The sequence below is a fragment of the Marmota marmota genome, unplaced genomic scaffold (assembly GCF_001458135.2).
Source record: "Marmota marmota marmota unplaced genomic scaffold, marMar, whole genome shotgun sequence".
Lineage (NCBI taxonomy): Eukaryota > Metazoa > Chordata > Mammalia > Rodentia > Sciuridae > Marmota > Marmota marmota.
Window position 1 is genome coordinate 11,843,754 of NW_026000169.1, and position 19,135 is coordinate 11,862,888.

The window sequence follows — 19,135 nt, forward strand, 5'->3', positions numbered from 1 at the left end:
GATACAAGTCTCTCATCTGCAGACCCCACTTTCAGTTCATGGCTGAATTCCTGAGGTGAAATATGTAGACTATGTTTAAGATTTCCTGTCTTAGAAGCAGTATTAATGGACTGCATCGCCATTTCTTTTTGATGAGAAAGTCCTTTTCTCACTATGGTGCCTTTTTATCATGGTTTGAATTCATGTTTTCTATCATCTTTATAAAAAGTTGTGGGACTTCATTCTCCGCCAGGAGCTTCGCAATGTTTTCCACCACCTCGAGGTGCCGATGAGCAATCATTACTTGCCAACGCAGCCTGGGGGCTGGGAAGGAGTCTCCATTTGTTGTTCACTGGAATTCTCGGGCGGGCAAATTTGTCCAGCATGTCGTCCATGAAAGCGGGGTCGTTTCTCCGCAGGCTCCTCTGGCCTGAGGGTGGCGGGCACCTTCCTGCGCTGCATTCTGCTCTCCGGCAGCTGTGGAGGTACAGGGGACCCCACCGCCCTGCAGCGGTGGGCAGGGCCAGTCTGTCTTGCCTGCCAGCTCCGAGGGCCCCGAAGGCAATCACTCAGCAAGACCGGGAGTTCAGGGATGCAGGTGGTGGATTCGCCTTCCCAGTTCCACCGCGCCCACACCATCAGCCCTGCCCAACTGCCACAGCTCCAGGTGGGGCCAACGGTCTGAGCTCGCCCGCAGTCCGCCCACTGGACATGGAAAACTATTCTAAGAGGACTAGAAAGCTCTCATTACAACAAGCACGCGCATTAGGACACACTACTGCAATGTTCAGGCTAACCTAGTAAAGCCACCTTGTCACATGTCATCCATAAAGTGCCACATTTGGATAGGATATCAACCTTTTCCTATCACTATTTAATCGAAATAAATAAATTAACTTACAATCCTTTACTAAGTACAATACATTTATTTAAAGGGATATAGTTCAGCTAAATTATTTTGATTAGCTTTGAAGGTCATTTCTCTCCTGATCTTCTAGACTAAGTAGGGGTTTGGGCAAACCCCTATGCTGTAGACTAAATGCAGCCAGCTGACCTGTTTCTCAATTTAACATTTTACTGGAACATAATCATACCTTTCCTTTACCTTCAATCGTGGCATGATCCACTAGTTCTGACAGAAAGCTTTTTACTTGTTAAATTGCTAAATGGCCATCAAGCTTACAGTATTTATTAATGGGACCTATTAAAAAGTTTATTGACCCGGTGCAGTGGCATATGCCTGTAATCCCAGTGACTCAGGAGGCTGAGACAGGAGGATTGCAAGTTCAAAACCAGCCTCAGCAATTTAGTACAGCCCTAAGCAACTTAGTGAAACCCTGTCTCAAAATAAAAAATAAAAAGAGCTGGAGGGCTGGGGATTTAGCTCAGTTGGTAGAGTGCTTGCCTTGCATGCACAAGGCCTCTGGGTTCAATCCCCAGCACTACATACATACACACAAAAACTGGCAAATCTTACTGTATGTTAATTGTTTCTCAATAAAATTGGCACAAAAATTGTTTTTTTTTTAAAAAAAGAGCTGGAGATATAGGTCATTGGCAAAGCATCCAAGGGTTAAATTCACAGTGTCCTCCCCCTCCCCCCCCACACACACACAAAAAAACAGAAAATTTTGTTAAAAAGATTGTCAGGGGCTGGGAATGTAACAGCAGTAGAGGCATGCTTAGCATGGATGAAGCCCTGAGTTTAATTTCAGCACACGCATATGCATGCATACACACACACTCACACAGACACACATACTCACAAAAAAAAAAAAAAGTTTGTCACCCCTGTTCTAGGCTGTTCTGACAAAAATTCTGACTGGAGTATTTGAATATATTTGAATACTTACAGTTACATCTCCATCCCTAGCACCATGCCTGGCACAGAACAGTGTAGTTTTCCTATATTCTGATGATGTTTGGTGGATTCCAGATATATCGCCTCATCAATGATAGACACATTTATAGAAGCCGGTCAAGATTCAGAGTCAGGGCAATTCTAAGACAAACATTTTCATGATATGAATAGCTTCACAGTGCTCTTGCACAATGAAGTAAGTACCTGGAATGTTATTCGGTTAGCTGTTTTGAGTGAATGGGGAGAAATCCTGTACTAAGAAAAATCTGGAATCATATAAATATTGGAAGATAAACTTAATGCAAATTTTCTCTTAGGACAACTAGTAAATGTTTCTCTTTAAAGAAGGAAATAATAAGACACACAGGGAAAAAAATGGTTGTGAACTGGAGAGAAGAGTATGAACTGAAAGGGTGAACTCTTTTTACTTGCTAAATTCCAGATACATGTTAAATATGACAAAGGCAACAGCTCTTGCATCCCTCCAACAGAATTAAAAATATGCGTAGTTTTTTAAGGGTAACATAAAAGTTCACCATGCTGTTACTATTACTGTCATTATTATACCCCAAACATGAAGCCTAGTACACATGATCCTTAAACTTTTTTGCATTCCTAAGATCTATAATTCTCTTCCTGCCATGAAATGGTAATGGTAGCTATGACAATGACAATCTACATAAGAATATTTTTAAAACAAAACCAAGATTTTATTTCATACCAAATAAATGTAGGGTAACTTCCCCACCTTGCTTGCTCTTCTAAATTTCTCCCTTATTATTCTTAGTATTTTACCTTCAATAAACATTGGCTGCACCAGCACTACACAGCACTACACAGGTTGTATCAATAGTGCACAAATCTCAAACTTCCCTGCTTGGGCAAGTTCTCTGTCAGCCATGAACAGGCACAAACTGTGATTAGTAATTACTATTCATTCAAACTAACAATTTTTTTTAACCTACTATGTACCTGTACTGCTATAGATCTTAAGGAACATCAGGTTCTTGTTCTCCTAGTGAGGAGAAATAAAAAAAAATAAACAGATAACAACTAATTGTCAAGGTGATTACTGCTATAAAGAAAATCAAAGCAACTGAAGAAAATAGAGTGGGAGGGCTGGGGATATAGCTCAGTTGGTAGAGTGTTTGCCTTGCATGCACAAAGCCCTGGATTCAATCCTCAGCACCACCACAAAAGAAAGAAAGAAAATAGAGTGGGAAAGAGAATGCTTGTCTTAGAAGGTTTATTGAGGGCTTCACTAATGAGATGAGGTTGTATCTGAGCAGAAACTTGGATGGAGAAAGAAGATGTGCCATGTAGAAATCTAGGGGCAAAGTAATTTAGGCAATCAAAGCCAAGGACAAGGTTCCTGAGGTAGGAACTAACATGGAATGTTTAAGAAATAGCAAAAACCCCAGTGTTATGGTATGAATCTGCAATGTCCCCCCCACCCAAAGCTCATGTGTTAAAAGCATGGTCCCCAAAGCAGCAAGGATTTATCTTCACTTTGGCCCCTTCTTCTCTTTCTCTGTCTGCTTCTTGCTGCCACTTGCTAAGCACCTTTGCTCACCTCCTCTCCCTCCATGTTGTTTCTACATTGGAGCCAGCTGACCAGGGAGAGAATTCTCTGAAACCCTAAACCCAAATAAATCTTTCCTCCTCTAAATTGTTCTTGTCAGGTATTTTGGTCGCAGCAACAAAGACTGACTAACATACCCAGTGTGGCAGGAATGTAAAAAATGTGGATAAATAAAGTGGTAGGAGACAGGTCACAGAAGTCTTGCAGCTACTGGAGCCAGAAAAGGGATCGGCAAGGGCTGGGCTCATATAGCCATTTAGTTCATTCTACTGGCTATACTGATAGACATTCCAGTTTTCTGCAAGCGTTGACTCTATTCAACTAAGATTGTATCCCATCTTCCTTCTTCCTTAGAAATATTTACAATAAGCTGCCAACAATTAAAGTAAGCCTAGTTTATCACTCTATTCCAGGCAAATCAAAGGAGCCATTGAGGATAACAGTAGAGGTAGGTCTACCGTGTTTAAAATTTCTTACTGATTTTGAGGTATGAAGAAGCAAACCAGGAAGGGGAAAGGCAGTTCACAGGAGGTAAAATACAAGAATCTGAGTAATGTTGAGCTTTATTCTGTGAGTTGCTACACTTCCTCCTCAGCATCAGTGATTTTCCAATCCGTCTTTCAAATTGATGAGATCTTCAAGCAAGGTAATGTGGCTACAAAGTTAGAATCACCTGTGTAGCTTAAAAATGAATAAAATATGTTCCATCCCCCACCCCTCTGAGGTTCTGATTCAGTTATGAAATGGAAATGATGAGACTTTTTAAAAGCTTCCACAGCTAAATCCAATGTGCAGCCAATATTGAGATGATCATGGTCCATTACATGTAATTTTGTTTTCTGAGTCCTTTCCTTGAAATACCTCTAGGGCTGGGTTGTAGGTCAGTGGTAGAGCACTTGTCTGGAATATGGCTCTAAATTCAATCCCTAACACCACAAAAAATGAACAAAATACCTCTAGAAGCACACATAAAGACCCACTGGTCCGAGGAGATGAAGTTAATAGCAAAGCAGAGATATAGAATAAGGTTTGTTATATGCAGCTTAATGTTCATCTAATTATAAATTGCTCATAATAGTTAAAATTCTGAATATGGAATATAAATTATTGAATTTCCAGATATTTATTCTACTTCAGTAGACCATAACACTCTTTTTAAAATTATTATTATTTGTTCTAGTTAGTTACAACACCTTTTTTTAAGATGTGATTTCTCAATGATATGAATAATAATGTTCTAACTTTGATTTGTACATAGGGATACAAATTTTTTCAAAGTAATACATAATTGGGTGACTTTAGAATTTCATGAAGAACTCTAATTTCCTTTGTGAAAATTTCTACAAGTCTGGAAATTAAAAATAATAATTTTTAACCTGACCTCAAAGAAATTACCTAAATATACTAAAACAAGTAGGTGATATAGCTGAATGAGTTCAAAAGTAAATTAATAGCAGAGCATAGTGGTCCACACCTATAATTCCCACTACTTGGGAGGCTGAGGCAATAGGATTGCAAGTTGGAGGCCAACCTGGACATCATAAGGAGACTCTGTCTCAAAATTAAAAAAAAAAAAAAGGCAGTGGGGATATAGTGCAATAGCATAGTGCCCTTGGGGTCAATCCCATATCATTAAAAAAATAAAAATAAATAAACAAACAATATTAACTGAAGGTATGTGACTAGTTTTGAATAGATACTAAATTAGGCTCTAAGGGGAAAAAATAATTTTATAAACAATTTTTATCAGTGTTTTCAAAAAGCCCTTTTCTTTTTTCTACATTTCCCTAACTGATGGGTTTTAAAATAACAGAGTTTGTAAAGTGATGCTCCACATTGTCTGATAACTTCAAAGTCAGGATTTTTCATGCCATATGTTTACAGAAGAATCTGGAATGCTACAATGACTGATTGTGAAATGACAAGACATACTGACAAAAGCAGGGCATATTAAAATTTTCCTGATTCAATATTTGTGGTAGATAGCAATTTGCTCTGAAATGGGGAAGCCCATAGCAGGGAAGTACCACTTGCTGGAAAGCACCTGGGGACTCTCTTATCCAGAATTCAGCCAACATCCTTTGCTTACACATTTGTACTTTCCTGCACTGCCCACAACACTTAAAACTGTCAAAGACCAAGCCTGTATTACTGATGGACTGGAAATTTATTATACAATAGGTTCTATGTACTTTTCTTACTCCATTCAGAAAGCCTTGAGGCTATCTATCTTCATTGTCTGTAGAGATACTCTCCTAAAACCTAATGAGAAGGTCTAAAGAAGAAAATTACAGATTTGGAGTGTTTCATTCTGTGGAGATATGTGAGTCAGATGGAATTGGAAGAAATGGAAAGCTGACCTCTTTCAAATAAAGAGGACCCTGAACTTCACAGGAAGATTCCCTAGGATATGTAATAAAACATCTCATTGCTGAATTCCATTAAAAGACTGCATTCTCACTTTAAAATGACCTCATTTTAACAGGGAAGAGAAAAGCAATATGAAATCTACTTGAAAGAACAGAGAGGCAAGAAAATATTATGAATAAGATAAGATTAATAAAGAGGTAGAAAATTGTCAATAGCAAAGATTGGGGCTGGGAGTATAGTTCAGAGATAGAAAACCATACTGAGCATGTACAAGGCCCTAACTCAATCCCTGGCACACACAAAAAAAGGCCAAGATGATCCTGTAAAATCCATCATGTTTCTTCCCCAAATTATCAAAATAACTTTACATTTGCCCCATCACATATGTGCTATGAATTCATCCATTGAAAGTCATGTTTTAATATATAAATACATGAGTGTCAATAAATATTTCTTCTTTAACTAAACTCTTATATGTAGAAATCTAAATAAACAAATAGATCACTTATATTATAATTAATTATTTACTTTGTAAAGAATGCTTCTTTGTATGAAAGTATGAAGGTCTTCCAGATATTACTTACTTACCACCTTCCTTTGAGGAATTTACTTACTGAATTCATATAAAACAAGCCTTAAAGATTATCAAGTGAGAGTTTTTTTACCTCATTTTTTTAAGGACCCATGTAAATCCTCAAATGTATCAGTGCTTAGTCTCTATAGTGTAGTAAATTAAATCTGTTGTTACAGAGTTATGATGAATACTATCTTTAAAGCACTAGTAATAATGTGCACAAATAAAATTCAGGAACTTGAGTAAGGAAATTGGTATATTTTGTTATATTTTGGTTCTTGAAAAATTCATGAGCATAGACCTTATCTTGAATCTATCTTCTGATTCCCAGTATCTAACACAGTCCCAGGCACACTGTTAAGAGCTGAGTATGTGTGAAATTGATGAGTCACGTTTCATTCCCTCTCTGAACTCTGCCAGGATGTGAGATCATTAGGACACTCTGTACTGTGAATGACAATTGACAGTGACAGAAACAGGCAGGAGAGCAGAATGAGGCACAAAGAGAAGCAAAATCTTCCATGGTTGGGGGAGGTGGATAATGATTTATTGAGAAAGATAATATATGTTCCAATTGGATTTGTATGATTTTTCAAAGTACTTTTACCAGATTCTTATCTCATTTCCTCCTCACTATTCCCTTGTGAAGCATGAGATTATTTAACATATAAACCATGTAATTAAGACAGAAAAGAACAAAATGCAACACTTTTACTATAAAGTATGACAAAGAGAAAAATCACAGTGAACTTCTTCCATAAGCGCAGTGAAGACTATACTTATACAATCAGAAAAACATCCAGGTTAATATTTAGGAATTTCTTATTTTCAATAAAAAATTATGATTCGTGAAATAAAATAAGTGATTAGGTGCTAGGTAATTTTTTATATGATGAATGGTATTATTGCTTCCCAAATGACTTTTTTCCCAAGTGGTATTTAAAATGTTACTATATAACCCACACAGTGAACATTCCCCCAAATCTCAAAAAAAAAAATGGATTTACTCAGTTGAATGTTGTTTTACACACATAATTTCTGGCTAGCAACTTACCCTGAAAGTCTCCACCACCTCTTTTGATCCTCCTTCTCCAAGGTATTCAGCGGAGCATCCGTTACTGCAGTCCTTAAAGAAGAATTAAACCTCCATTAAGTAAAACCAAAAAGGATTAACGGGGGTTTGGGATGATCAATAATACTCACCATCACACAGGGTTTTCTGTTCCGGTACCCAGGTGAACAAAAAAATGATATGTCAATCGAACGCCCAGGCACCAGCCCAAACAAGAGCCTCCCAAGAGTACTGCCCTTCACTTCCTACCCTGCCCGCGCGGTCTGGGTTGTTTTTGTCCTCCTCTGCTAGCTTAGGGAAAACTTGTTAAATTCCAGGTCAGCCCTGATGCCAGGGTTCACCAACAAAGAACAAGAAGGTAATTGTCTCCTTTCTATCCGAGTAAATCGTCTAGACTAGGGTTTTAACGCCATTTATAGAAAAATCTCCAGGGCGCGCTCAGCCTCGTGGTCTTGTCAATCATGGGCGCACAATAGCCAGAATGTAAAAGGGATGGGGACCGGCGTGAACCATTTTCTTCACCAGCAGGGTCATCCGCATCCACATCACACCAAACCCCACACTTTAAGGACAATACTTGTGATATTAGGAGAGGTGAAAAGATAAAGATACAGGGAAGAGGGACTAATTGNCATCAGGAGACTGCAGGAGCGCGAGGCTGCGGAGGGCGAGGGTGGCCCCCGGTGAGCGGCTGGACCCGAAGGCGGACGGTGCGGCCAGGCCCAGGTGCACCACCCGCGCGGCGCGTGGTGCCACGGCCCGGGGCCCCGAGCCAGCAGCTGACTCAGGGAAAGACGCAGCCCCTCTAGCATCCCTGAGGGAGGAGCCTCGGCTGTCTGTTCCCTTTCTGTCTGCAGAGCCGAAAACCAAAGTCGTTGTCCTAGCCACTGGGTCTCGAACAGAGGCCCAAGAATAAGCTCCTGGAGTCAGCATCTTCCCAAGGGCAGGCACTCGGCAGGCGAGCATTCTTATTTACTACACGACCTCTGGGAGAGAGGCCCGGAAACCTCCGCTAGGCAAAGGAGACATTCATTTACATAAAGGCAGCTTTCTGCAGACTCCAAATCAAACTGACAAAAGGCAGGTTCTGCCCTGGGGCGTTTGCAGCCAGGGAATGGCATTAGTATGTGGCTCTTGACAGCCACCGACCCCCAGTTGCAAACGGTTTTTAGATTCCTTTGCATCACCTACCCAAGTGGTTATTTGTACCTCCGGATGTGACGGGGCTACCAGGCTCTCATCCCCTAAGTTCTGTGCTATTTCTGCCCAAAGATCTCCATTCCATTCATCGTTTTCAGACAAAATAATCAAGAGCTCCTAGTCATACTGTTTTTACAGTTTTCTGATGTAGGCCCGTGATAACGATATTAGAGGCTGGGAAAGTGACATTGGAAATATTACTCGGCTTAGAAAGAGGAGATTGGAAGAGCTATTGTCTCCTCGGCTCTGTTTTCCCAGGGCAATTATCAGACTAAATTATGAGCCTTCCGGGGTCTGAATAGGAAGTGGTGACTGGGACCAACTTGATCTTTGAAAGGGAGGATGGCAGTTCATTCTGGGTGAAAGCAGTTAAATCTAGTCAGGTTTTAGAAATGATCTCACACAACCCTACAGAAAATGAAGCTCCAATCTTATCAACTAAGGAAACCTTCACCTGTCCCTTTCTTCCTCCCCGTTAGACAAGGCATTGAAATGCCTCTTCTGCCAGGTGGGGTCCCAAGAACCAAAGATTCCAGGTAGATCATGTGTCATCGCAACTGTGGCAACTGTCCCTGAAAACCTAGAATTTTAAATTGAAAACTTTTCTTTCTTTAGTTTACTCTTTCTTGTGTACAGGCCAAGTAAACCTTAAGAAACCAGTTAGCCACCCCTTACTAAGGCTTAAAAATGAATCCCTAGGTCCATAATGCACTGCAAAAAAGATATATGAATATTATGTATCCATAAAATGCTTTTAAAAAAACAATCCTTAAGGGAAACACTTCAGGACATCAGAATCAGTAAGGATTTTCTGGACAAGATCACAAAAGCCAAAATGGAAAAAAAATAATTTAAAAAGCTTCTGCATAGCAAAGGAAGTACTCATCAAAGTGCAAAGAGAATCTAAGGAATGGGAGAAAATATTTGCAAATTATACATCTGACAAGGGATCTATATCCAGAATACACAAGGAACTCCAAAAACTCACTAGCTAAATAAATAAATAGCAGTCTGGATTAAAAAATGGGCAACAGATCTATAACAGATCTAAATAGACATTTCTCAAAAGATAACATAAAAATAGATAACAAGTACATGGAAAAATGTTCAACATCACTAATCATCAGGGAAATGCAAATCAAAACCACAATGAGATCACTTCACCTGAGTAAGAATTTTAAAATAAAAATATTTAAAAATTTTTAAATTTGTTGTTCTTATACATGACAGTAGAATCTATTTGATATATTTAGACAAACATGGAATCTATCTTATTCTAATTAGGATCCCAGTCTTATGGATGTACAATGATGGTGAAATTCATTGTGGTGTATTCATATAGGTCAGATTCATTCCACTGTCTTTCCTATTTCTGTCTCCCTCCCCACTTCCCTTCTTTGCACTTTCTCTAATCCACTGAACTTCTACTCTCCCTCCACCCCTTGTTGTGGGTTAGCATTCACATATCAGAGAAAACAAGAATGGCTAGTATTAAAGACTAAAGAAAATAAGTGCTGGCATGGTGTAATGTTGAAGCGTATATATGTGCAGCTGCTGAATTTGGCAGGTTGGATCCAATAGACAATAAAGACACTCTCTTTATACAAGGTAACATTTATTTTAGTAATAATATAGAAGCAAGAGCAAAAGCAAAAGTGATAGTCAAGAGAGAAAGAGAACAAAACACATCACCAGATCAGGGGAAACACTAACACCTGACATCTTATAACTGGGAGTCCTTGACTGGGAAGTCCCTGGGCAGAACATCCTACTTGAAAGTTTTATTTCCCAGTAAGGCTCCTTAAATTCAAGTAAGAACAAAAAAACTGTGACTAACAACTGTGACTCTCAAGGACAATTCATCCCCCAAAGGACTGGCCACATCCCCAAGAGAAGGAGTGACAACCTTGAGATAAGTGAAAGATTCAGAATTCTCCTGAGGGAGCCAAATCCACTCAGAATGCAGCATTTTTTAGATGTTTCATCAAGGACATATGAAGGTCATGGCAGACACAAGGACATGGAATTTCTTTACTGTTTTCCTTAGCCCCTACATGAATGTGGAGAAAAGGAAATTCTTATGCACAGTGGATGGGAATATAAATGCATATAGCCAGTATGGAAAACAGTATGAAGCTTTCTCAAAAAATTAAAAATAGAACCATCATCCAGCTATCTCAAGAAATAGAAACAACCAAAGTATCCATCCACTGATGAACTGAATGGATAAAGAAAATGTGGCACATATGCACAATGAAATACTGCTCAGCCATAAAAAAGGAAATCCTGTCGTCTGCAACAACATGAATTGAGGTGGGAAATATGACAGGCACAGAAAGACAAGCACCGTGATCTCATTCACAGGTGGAATCTCAAAATGTGGATGTCATAAAGATTGAGAGTACAATGGTGGTAATCACAGGCTCCAGGGAGTAAGGGGAGGGGAGGGATGGGGAATATTTTTTTTTGAGGTGTTGGGGATCAAACCCAGGGCCTGGCACATACTGGTGGAGCACTCTATTGCTGATCTACATCCCCATGCCAGGGATGGGGAAATATTGATCAGTGGGTACTATCACGTACTACACATGTCAGAGAGCTAGAAAAGTTTCACCATATAGAAATGGTAAATGAGGATGTAATAGGTTTAACCTGACTACAACATTATGCAATTTATACATGTCTGGAAACATGTGCAATTTTATACTTTTATGCATCAATTAAAAATAAATGAGAATTGCTTGTATTTCTCAGTTGTTTGTAAACAAACCAAAAAAAAAAACCTCTCAAAAACAATGAAATAATGCAAAACACATTGAAGAGGCCCATGGAATTTGAATCAGATAACTTTAGAAATTTGTTCTATACAAGTCACTATTTTTCAATGAAGAATACCCTACAAGTAGGTATTTAATTTCCTCATCCAAGAAGTGTTATTAGTAAGCAACAACAAGAATAAGCCAGAACTATTAGTGACTCTACTCACCTATCATCTTAATTAAGATGCTCTGACTTTCACAATTTTTACTTTACTTTAACCCAGGGGCAAGAAAACCCACTGGGAAGTTAAGAATTGTCTGGGAATGGGGGTGGGGAGGGTGTGACAAAATTCATGTGTGTGGGCTTCAGTTTGGAGACTGAAAGAGGGTGGGGTGGAAAGGAATGGGTTTTTGAGGAAGCTATTAAAGAAAACACATTTCAGATGATCTTATTAATAAATTGGACTTTGAGTTGTGATAGAGGATACAGATGGAGAGAAACAGCCAGATCCCATCATCTTTAGACAGAATGGGCATGGGGAGTGAAAGGAAAGTGAGAAAGCAAGAGAGGGGCCAGCGAGAAAAGAAGGATGGAGGTCAGGCAGAGATCCACAGGAAAGTTTATTTGTCAAAGCTGACAAATAAAGCCCATCTCTAGAGAAGAGAGAGGCCCCAAGATGTTCGGGAGTTCAGCTTTTGTGGGGAAGGGTTGGAGTTGTAGCTGTGGCGCCATGGGATAGGCTCTGGGGTGCTTGTGTCAGAGGGAGACGGGAGGGCAATAGCATGGGATTGGCTTAGGTCCATGGTACCATAGGGCTTTCCAGAGCAAAGGGGTTGTGTCCTTCTGGGATTGGCTTAGGGTTATGGTACCATAGAGTAGATCACTAATGGGGATGGGGGGACTTCAGGTAAGAGGAAGTACAGGAAAGTGAAACTTATCTCATAAGATGGTGGTTAACATTTAAGATGGCTGCTCGAATGTTAAATCAATACCCTATAGGTAGAAGCAGGAAAAAAGAAGCAATTAAGAGGGCTCCTTGGATTCCAGCTGTATCATCTAGTTGGCTACATTCATCAAGAACAAGGGGACACTAGAATGTGACATGGTTTGAGGGGATGAGCAGATCTGGTTGGATCCCACTGAGTTTTGAGGTGTCTGAGACTCTGAGAGATCTGGCTGTCTGAAGCTCAGAGGAGAGGTCTAGATTGAAGGGTAATTATTTGATGAATCATTGCCATATAGGTGCTACCTGAAGTGGTGAATATGAATGAGAATCTCTGTACTTGAGTTTTCTGATCTTTAAAATGGGACACAGCTACACTTTTTATTTGATAATCGGGATACACAATCATAAAGCATTACTACATATGTATATGACTTAGAACCACACCTTGTATATCCTAAACCTTCAAATAATGTAGATAATGATTATTTTGCAGTGTTGACAAACATTTTATGTAAAAGGCTGTTAGGTAGAACTTGACATAGGCAATAGCATTTTGAAACACATCCTCAAGCTTACAACATGAGTCACTTCAAGTCACTGGCTCAGCCTGACCCAAACCCCAAACAATACTCCACCATCATGCAAAGAAACCCCACCCACTCCATCATCATTAGGAAATTGTTATCAGGGGCTGAAATCTTGAAAACACCTAGTTACTTATGAAGGTAACACTCCAAGGACCATTCCCTGACAACCTCCTAGCAACAGCCTAATTTCCCCCTCCCTCATTCCCCAGTATCTACACCAGGCTATAAGTGGTCTCAGTCTCCACTGAGTCCCCCTCCACAGGTTTGTCCCAAATACACCTGTGTTACTGCGGAGCCACTTCTCCTCTCTCTTTATTTCCTTCATTTGCTTCTTCCTTACAAGGACCAGGTAGAAAATATTTTAGGCTTTGAGAAATATGATCCTTGCTCCATCTACTCAAACCTGCACTGTTTCACTGAAGTAGCCAAAGAAAATATGTAAAAGAATAGGCATGGCAGGTTCCCACACACATACTTAGGAAACAGGAGAGAGAACATGTGGCCTGTGGAGGTGGGTTACTTGACTGTATGGTTTAGATATGAGGTGTCCTCCAATGTGTGAGATCATGCAAAAAAAAATTTAGAGGTGAGATGACTGGGTTATGAGAGGTTTAATCTAGCCAGTATATTAATCCCCTTGTGGGGACTAACTGGGTAATAACTGTAGGCAAGTAGGGTGTGAAATAGAGGAAATGGAGGAAATAGGTCCTTGGGTACATGTCTTTGGGGTTTATGTTTTGTTCTGGTTGAGCAGAGTTCCCTCTGCTTCTTGGTCCCATGCTCCTAGCTGTTTCCTTCCACCACACACTTCTGCCTGCCTCACCTCGCACCCCAAGGAATGGAATCAGCCATCTATGGATTGAGACCTCTAAAACCATGCCCCCAAATCAACTTTTCCTCCTCTAAAATTGTTCTAGTTGGCCCTTTTGGTGATAGGAGTGAAAAAAAGATGACTAAAATACTGACCCCTATTCCATTTAATTTTCCTAGCTAGGCATAGAAAGGTTGTCCATCAAACACATCCAAGAAGTCACTGTGTCTATTAATTCTAGCTTCACATGTCCTGAAGTTGCTATTTCTCCAAACACAGCACCACTATCCCAGTGCCAAATGGCTTCCAAGTAGCCCCTCAGAGTCAGGCTTGATTCCCTCTGGGCCATTCCTAGTGTGGCAACCACAGAAATCATAGCAAAATGCAAATCTGAACATACCTCTTCTTGGCTAAAAAAAGAACCCTTCAAGCCTTTGTATCAAGGCTTTTGACAACATACTTTAGCAAGCTCCTCAATTCTGGCTCCTATCCCTGACTCTCCAGCTCATCTTTTTCTTCTCTCTCTCTCTCTCTTTTTCCCTTCCTCCCTCCCTTCCTCCCTCCCTCCTCCTTCTCCAGCTTTAATTGTTTTTCATTTATATGTATAGCCTTTGGATTAGGGGTACACTGCTGATTACAACATGATATGAAAGAAATATATATCTAGTATTAAAAATATACATTAGTATATTAAAAATATACATCTTGTATTTTTCAAGGTTTATTTATTTGTGTCCTACTTGTACTTGGGTAGACAAATATGTACGCAGCATAATTCCTACTACTTCCCCCCACTCCCTACCTCACTGTCTCTGGAAAGGCAAACCATGCAGAAATCTTGATAAAAGAATTCTCAGTTGAGCTTATTTAATGCCACATCTCCTCTAACCAAATAAAACCAGCAATTTCACTTCCTATGTCTATAGTTAATGGATCAGTTTCCTAGACTGCAGTAACGAAGTGCTGCAAACTGGACCGCTGACAACCACAGACAGAAATGGATTGTCTCAAGCTTTGTTCAGTGGCAGTCTTACAGCTAATGAGGCTTATATGAGGCAAGATAATTGCTAATTGAAAACTTTTCCCAATACTCCATTGTGATGTCTTGCAATATAGTCAGCATTGGCAATTTCTGGTAGTCTCTACAGAGCCTGGGGGGGCAGGGGGGGACAGAAAAGGAAAAAGAAATTGATTGTCTCATAGTTCTGGAGACTGGATGTAGACAGGGCCATGCTTGTCTCTCCCAGCTTCTGGTAACCCAGGTGTTCTCGGTGCAGAGCTGCAGCACATCAATCCCTAAGTGATGTCCCCCTTCACATATCTTTTTCTTTTTTTTTTTTTAAATAAGAATACCAGTCATATTGGATTAAAGGTCCATGCTAATATTGTGTGACCTCATTTTAACTTGACATCTACAAAGACCTTATTTTCAAATATGGCATTCACAGGCATTGGGTTTTAAGACTTCAACCTCTCTTTTTCAGGTACACAATTCAACCAGCACAGTTAACTAACTTTAAATTTGATGATCACATCATCTTTCAAGATTTTTGCTTTGAATAATAAAACAAATGGATTTAGAAGGTCACATCCCTTTCATGCAACTTTTCATCAGTACTTGCCAGTGGAAAAAGGGGGTTCTTAGCAAAACTTAAAGGCTCTCAAATGTATGGCTCTAGACAGTCCCTTCTCTTTCTTGCCCAGTTGAGTACATGAAGTCACACTGAGACTGCTGCCTGCTCATGTCTCTTCTCTATACATGCCTGGCCTTCCTTGCTAGTCCACTCTCTTGGCCAATAGACAAGATTCCCCAATAGTTCATTCTGGAACTTTCTCCTTCTCCGCTAATACATCCATCCTTAATGCTGTCACCAGTGTTCTCTCTGAAAAGATTTTCTAAAACCTCAGCTTAAAACCCTAATAATAGCTGCCTCTGTGCAACCAGATGTTCTGGGCACTTTGGGTAGGATATTTTCTAAGTACTCAAGTGTCCTATCCCCACCCTACCCCCACACACACACCATAGTTCTATTATAGACCTTCAGAGAGGTTGGCTCCCTTTCCCAAGATCAAACAGCTATAGGTCAAATCAGTTAGATGACTAGTTTTGTGATCCTACCTAAAATTCTGACTCATTCCAATGGCTCCCACGTACCTAGAGTGTCGACCTCCAAATTTTATGGTTACAAAAATTCTTAGCATATGTGACAGATTGTGTTTTTCCAAGATGGCCTCAAAATTATCTTCCATTGCACATGCTCTTCTGCTCAAACCCTTAGGAGGTAGAGTTTAATTTTTTATTTTTAAATCTGGTAAGCACTTTGACTCTTTTGACACACAGAACATGGCATAAGTAATTTAGTGACCCACAAACCAGGAGAGATAATAATAAATTGTTACTTTATTAAGCCACAAAGTTTTGGGATGTTTGGTTTTATACCTATATTAACCAAAAGTGAATATATGGCTATCATATACTTAATTAGTTATGAAAAACAACTTATACAAAAAATACATTAAAAATAGAACTAAAAAAGTTGAGATAAGCATGAAATAATTCGCATTTTAAAATCTCTCTCCAATTATGATTTTCTTGTACCATTATATACCTTGGCTGCAGGCACAATATACACAAAGGCCAGTGGATGTAAACCCCTCTTACATAGTCTTACTGATTATATCAGTTTTTTGTGGTCCACTGCTTGTCAGTTCTGATTAATGCAATTAACAGAGAACTTATAATAAGAATTGGAAAACCATTAGCTGTCTTGAACAATATGGCAAGTTTCCTTGCTTCCGTATTACTAATATTTTCTTTATTCTGGTTTTATCCTTTTAATATTTTATTTGTGTTTGTTTTGTTTTCTTGCAGAAATCTTTGAAAGCCAGTCTTCTGTCTTACAAGGAGAACCAATTAACACTGCATGACATAATCTGTAAATCTTCTTAAGTAGGCTGGCTAGACCTCCAGGCATTACAACCTGCTAGGAGCCAGGCTGCACAAGGGACCCCACCCTACCCCCAGTGGTGACTATGCACTTCCTCTCCCTTCAGGACACTGTACAGTCTGTGACAGTGTGGTCTTGTCCCAGACTAAGCATATATCAATCCATATGAGCTAGATATAACTTAATTTTTTCCCATATCAGAGAAAATAAAATATAATAATTTCTTTGGCACACCAATGGCCTCTTCTACACATCTCTGAGCACATACACTCTGCTCTGAAACTCACTGTGCTCAGGACAAAATTCAGAGTCCTGAGCTTAGTCCTCAATGTTCTGCTCTTTCTCTGCCTAACTCTCCCTTGCCCCCCACTGCTCACCCTCCCTTGCACTTCTCGTCCCCCCCTTTCCTACACACAGAAATCCTTAACCCAGTAAGTCCCTAGGTCATCACCAAATTCCTTAAAATTAAGTGACAGAGGGACAGAAAAGCAAACATATGAAGATTCCTGATGGAAAGACTAGGAATTTCATTGCATGTTTGGAAATATTTAAACTTATAATTTTGCATTTTACAGAAGTAGAATCACATAACAACCTCTGAGGGAGAGGAATTAACCCTAATTAAAAGAGGCTGATTTTTTTAAAAAACCCATATATTATATCTTGGTTTGTTTTGGAGAACATTTTGTCTTACACCAGTATGAAGTAGGGGCTCTGCTTTTAAGAGTTCAGGTTAATTTACTTTGAGAAAATTAATAGCAAAACGAAAAGACACTGGGACCATGATCAAAGCAGAGATGACTGAAGTTTTTAATGATTGGTAAGAACATTAAAATTGCCCCTCTGCATCTGCCAGGGGGAAGAAATACAGGACCTCCTGCAGACCAAATTCCAGGGATGTTCAAGTTCCTTATATAAAACGGAGCCTGTTTGCATCTTAACCTATGCACATCTTCCTTTATACTAATTCTTCCTTGTCTTTTCTCCCTTACTTAGTTTGAAAAGTCTCTAGGTTACATTTAAGACTTAATACAACGTAAATGCCATGCAGTAGTCCTTACACTGTATCGTTCAGGGAATAAAGACAAGGTACAAAAGTGTACATGTTCAGTAGAAATGAAATCTTTGCAGGCCTAACTACATTGTCCACTGCAGTGGGCGGAATCCACAGAGGCAAAGCCCACAGCTATGGAAGACCCTGAAAAATCTATAATATATGCCCAGAAACATAAACCCGTTCTATTAAGTCCACGCTAAGTATTAAAAAGTGAGAAGACAGGTTGATGATTGACAATGAGGAAAAGATATGCACCAAATGGGAAGATAGGCATCCTACAATACAATTAATGGGAATGGATTTCCTGTGTATAAGATGTATGTCCAAGAAAATGTAAAACAATAATTTATCTCTGATATGTCCCTTTGTTCTAAAATGTGCTGCTCTCCATCAGAAGTGAAGCACACATACCACTCAGCACCTCCTCCAGGAAATCAAAGTGTATGACAGACACTGAAGGAGATGACAGAGTCCATCAAGCTTTCTGGGGTGAAGTGGTATATTTGCATAGTATATAGTATATGTCCCGGGTATACTCAGTCCTGGCATTCGGTTTGGAAATGTTAAATACTCTCATTTTCACATGTAGAGAAGAATTAAGTGGTTCCTGTGTCTGTCACCTGGATAATATAAGGGCCTGCGTCCTTCAGTGTCTCTCTCTTCAATGCCTAATTAATGATACACAGACTACAATCAGAGGAAGAAGGAAGGTCTTTAGACAAAAATTGTCATAAATCCTGCTGCCTTTAACAGTTTGAAGTTGGACTATCATAATGCTCAAAAAGTTTCTCTTTTCATTGCCTTTCTCCACCCTAAGCGGGGAGGATAACTGCAACCAGACAAATTCATGAAGCCTGGTAGTAGATTTTGCCGGTGACTTCATTAGAGGAGGTTGGATGGACATAATAACTGAGACGGTCTGTTTCTTTATACCTAGCAGTTTTTGCAGCTTACTAGACCATTTGGAGCAAATGAAAGAACAGCTTTCCTTTTGTACAGTGAGAGAAAGGCAGTCATGAAAAGGGAAATGGGAAAAGAGAATTGGAAAGATGTGCTCCCCACCCAACCCAGGGGCCTTCTGCCAGGCAAGGCTTGGGTAAGACTGAAATCAAGGTTTGTCAAAGCACATTATAACAACGTAGCTTAAAGATGTTAATTGGCTTTATTTTCAATTCTAGAATTGGGTAACACTTCATTCCATAACCTGGAATAAGTGTTCAAATGGGTTAAGCAAAAGAGATTGATGTCATAGGCAGAAAGACTCGAGAAAACAAAAGACAAAAGCAATGGAGCAAAAACAAAAGAATGAAAGCAGATTGGTCCCTTCAAATTTACTTTCTTTGCAAGGTGGGGACAGGGAGACAGATCAATAGGAAAAATAACTGATT

At 39.6% G+C, this 19,135-nt stretch overlaps 1 protein-coding gene and 1 non-coding gene across 4 annotated transcripts in view; one reads left to right on the plus strand and one right to left on the minus strand.

Annotated features, from left to right (window-relative positions):
- Bcat1 (branched chain amino acid transaminase 1) overlaps positions 1–19,135 on the minus strand; it is a 104,687-nt gene that overhangs the window by 60,889 nt on the left and 24,663 nt on the right. The window contains exons 1-2 of one of the 3 annotated variants that reach the window (XM_048787316.1): positions 8,028–8,544; positions 7,421–7,494 (exon numbers count right to left, since the gene is read on the minus strand). In XM_048787316.1, the coding sequence (XP_048643273.1) occupies positions 7,421–7,494; positions 8,028–8,250 (297 nt within the window). In that variant the 5' untranslated portion in view covers positions 8,251–8,544. The other 2 variants (XM_048787318.1, XM_048787317.1) reach the window with 2 other exon arrangements.
- Positions 14,753–14,893, plus strand: LOC125611820. The gene has a single exon (XR_007342057.1). It is a non-coding gene; the product is annotated as a U4 spliceosomal RNA (small nuclear RNA).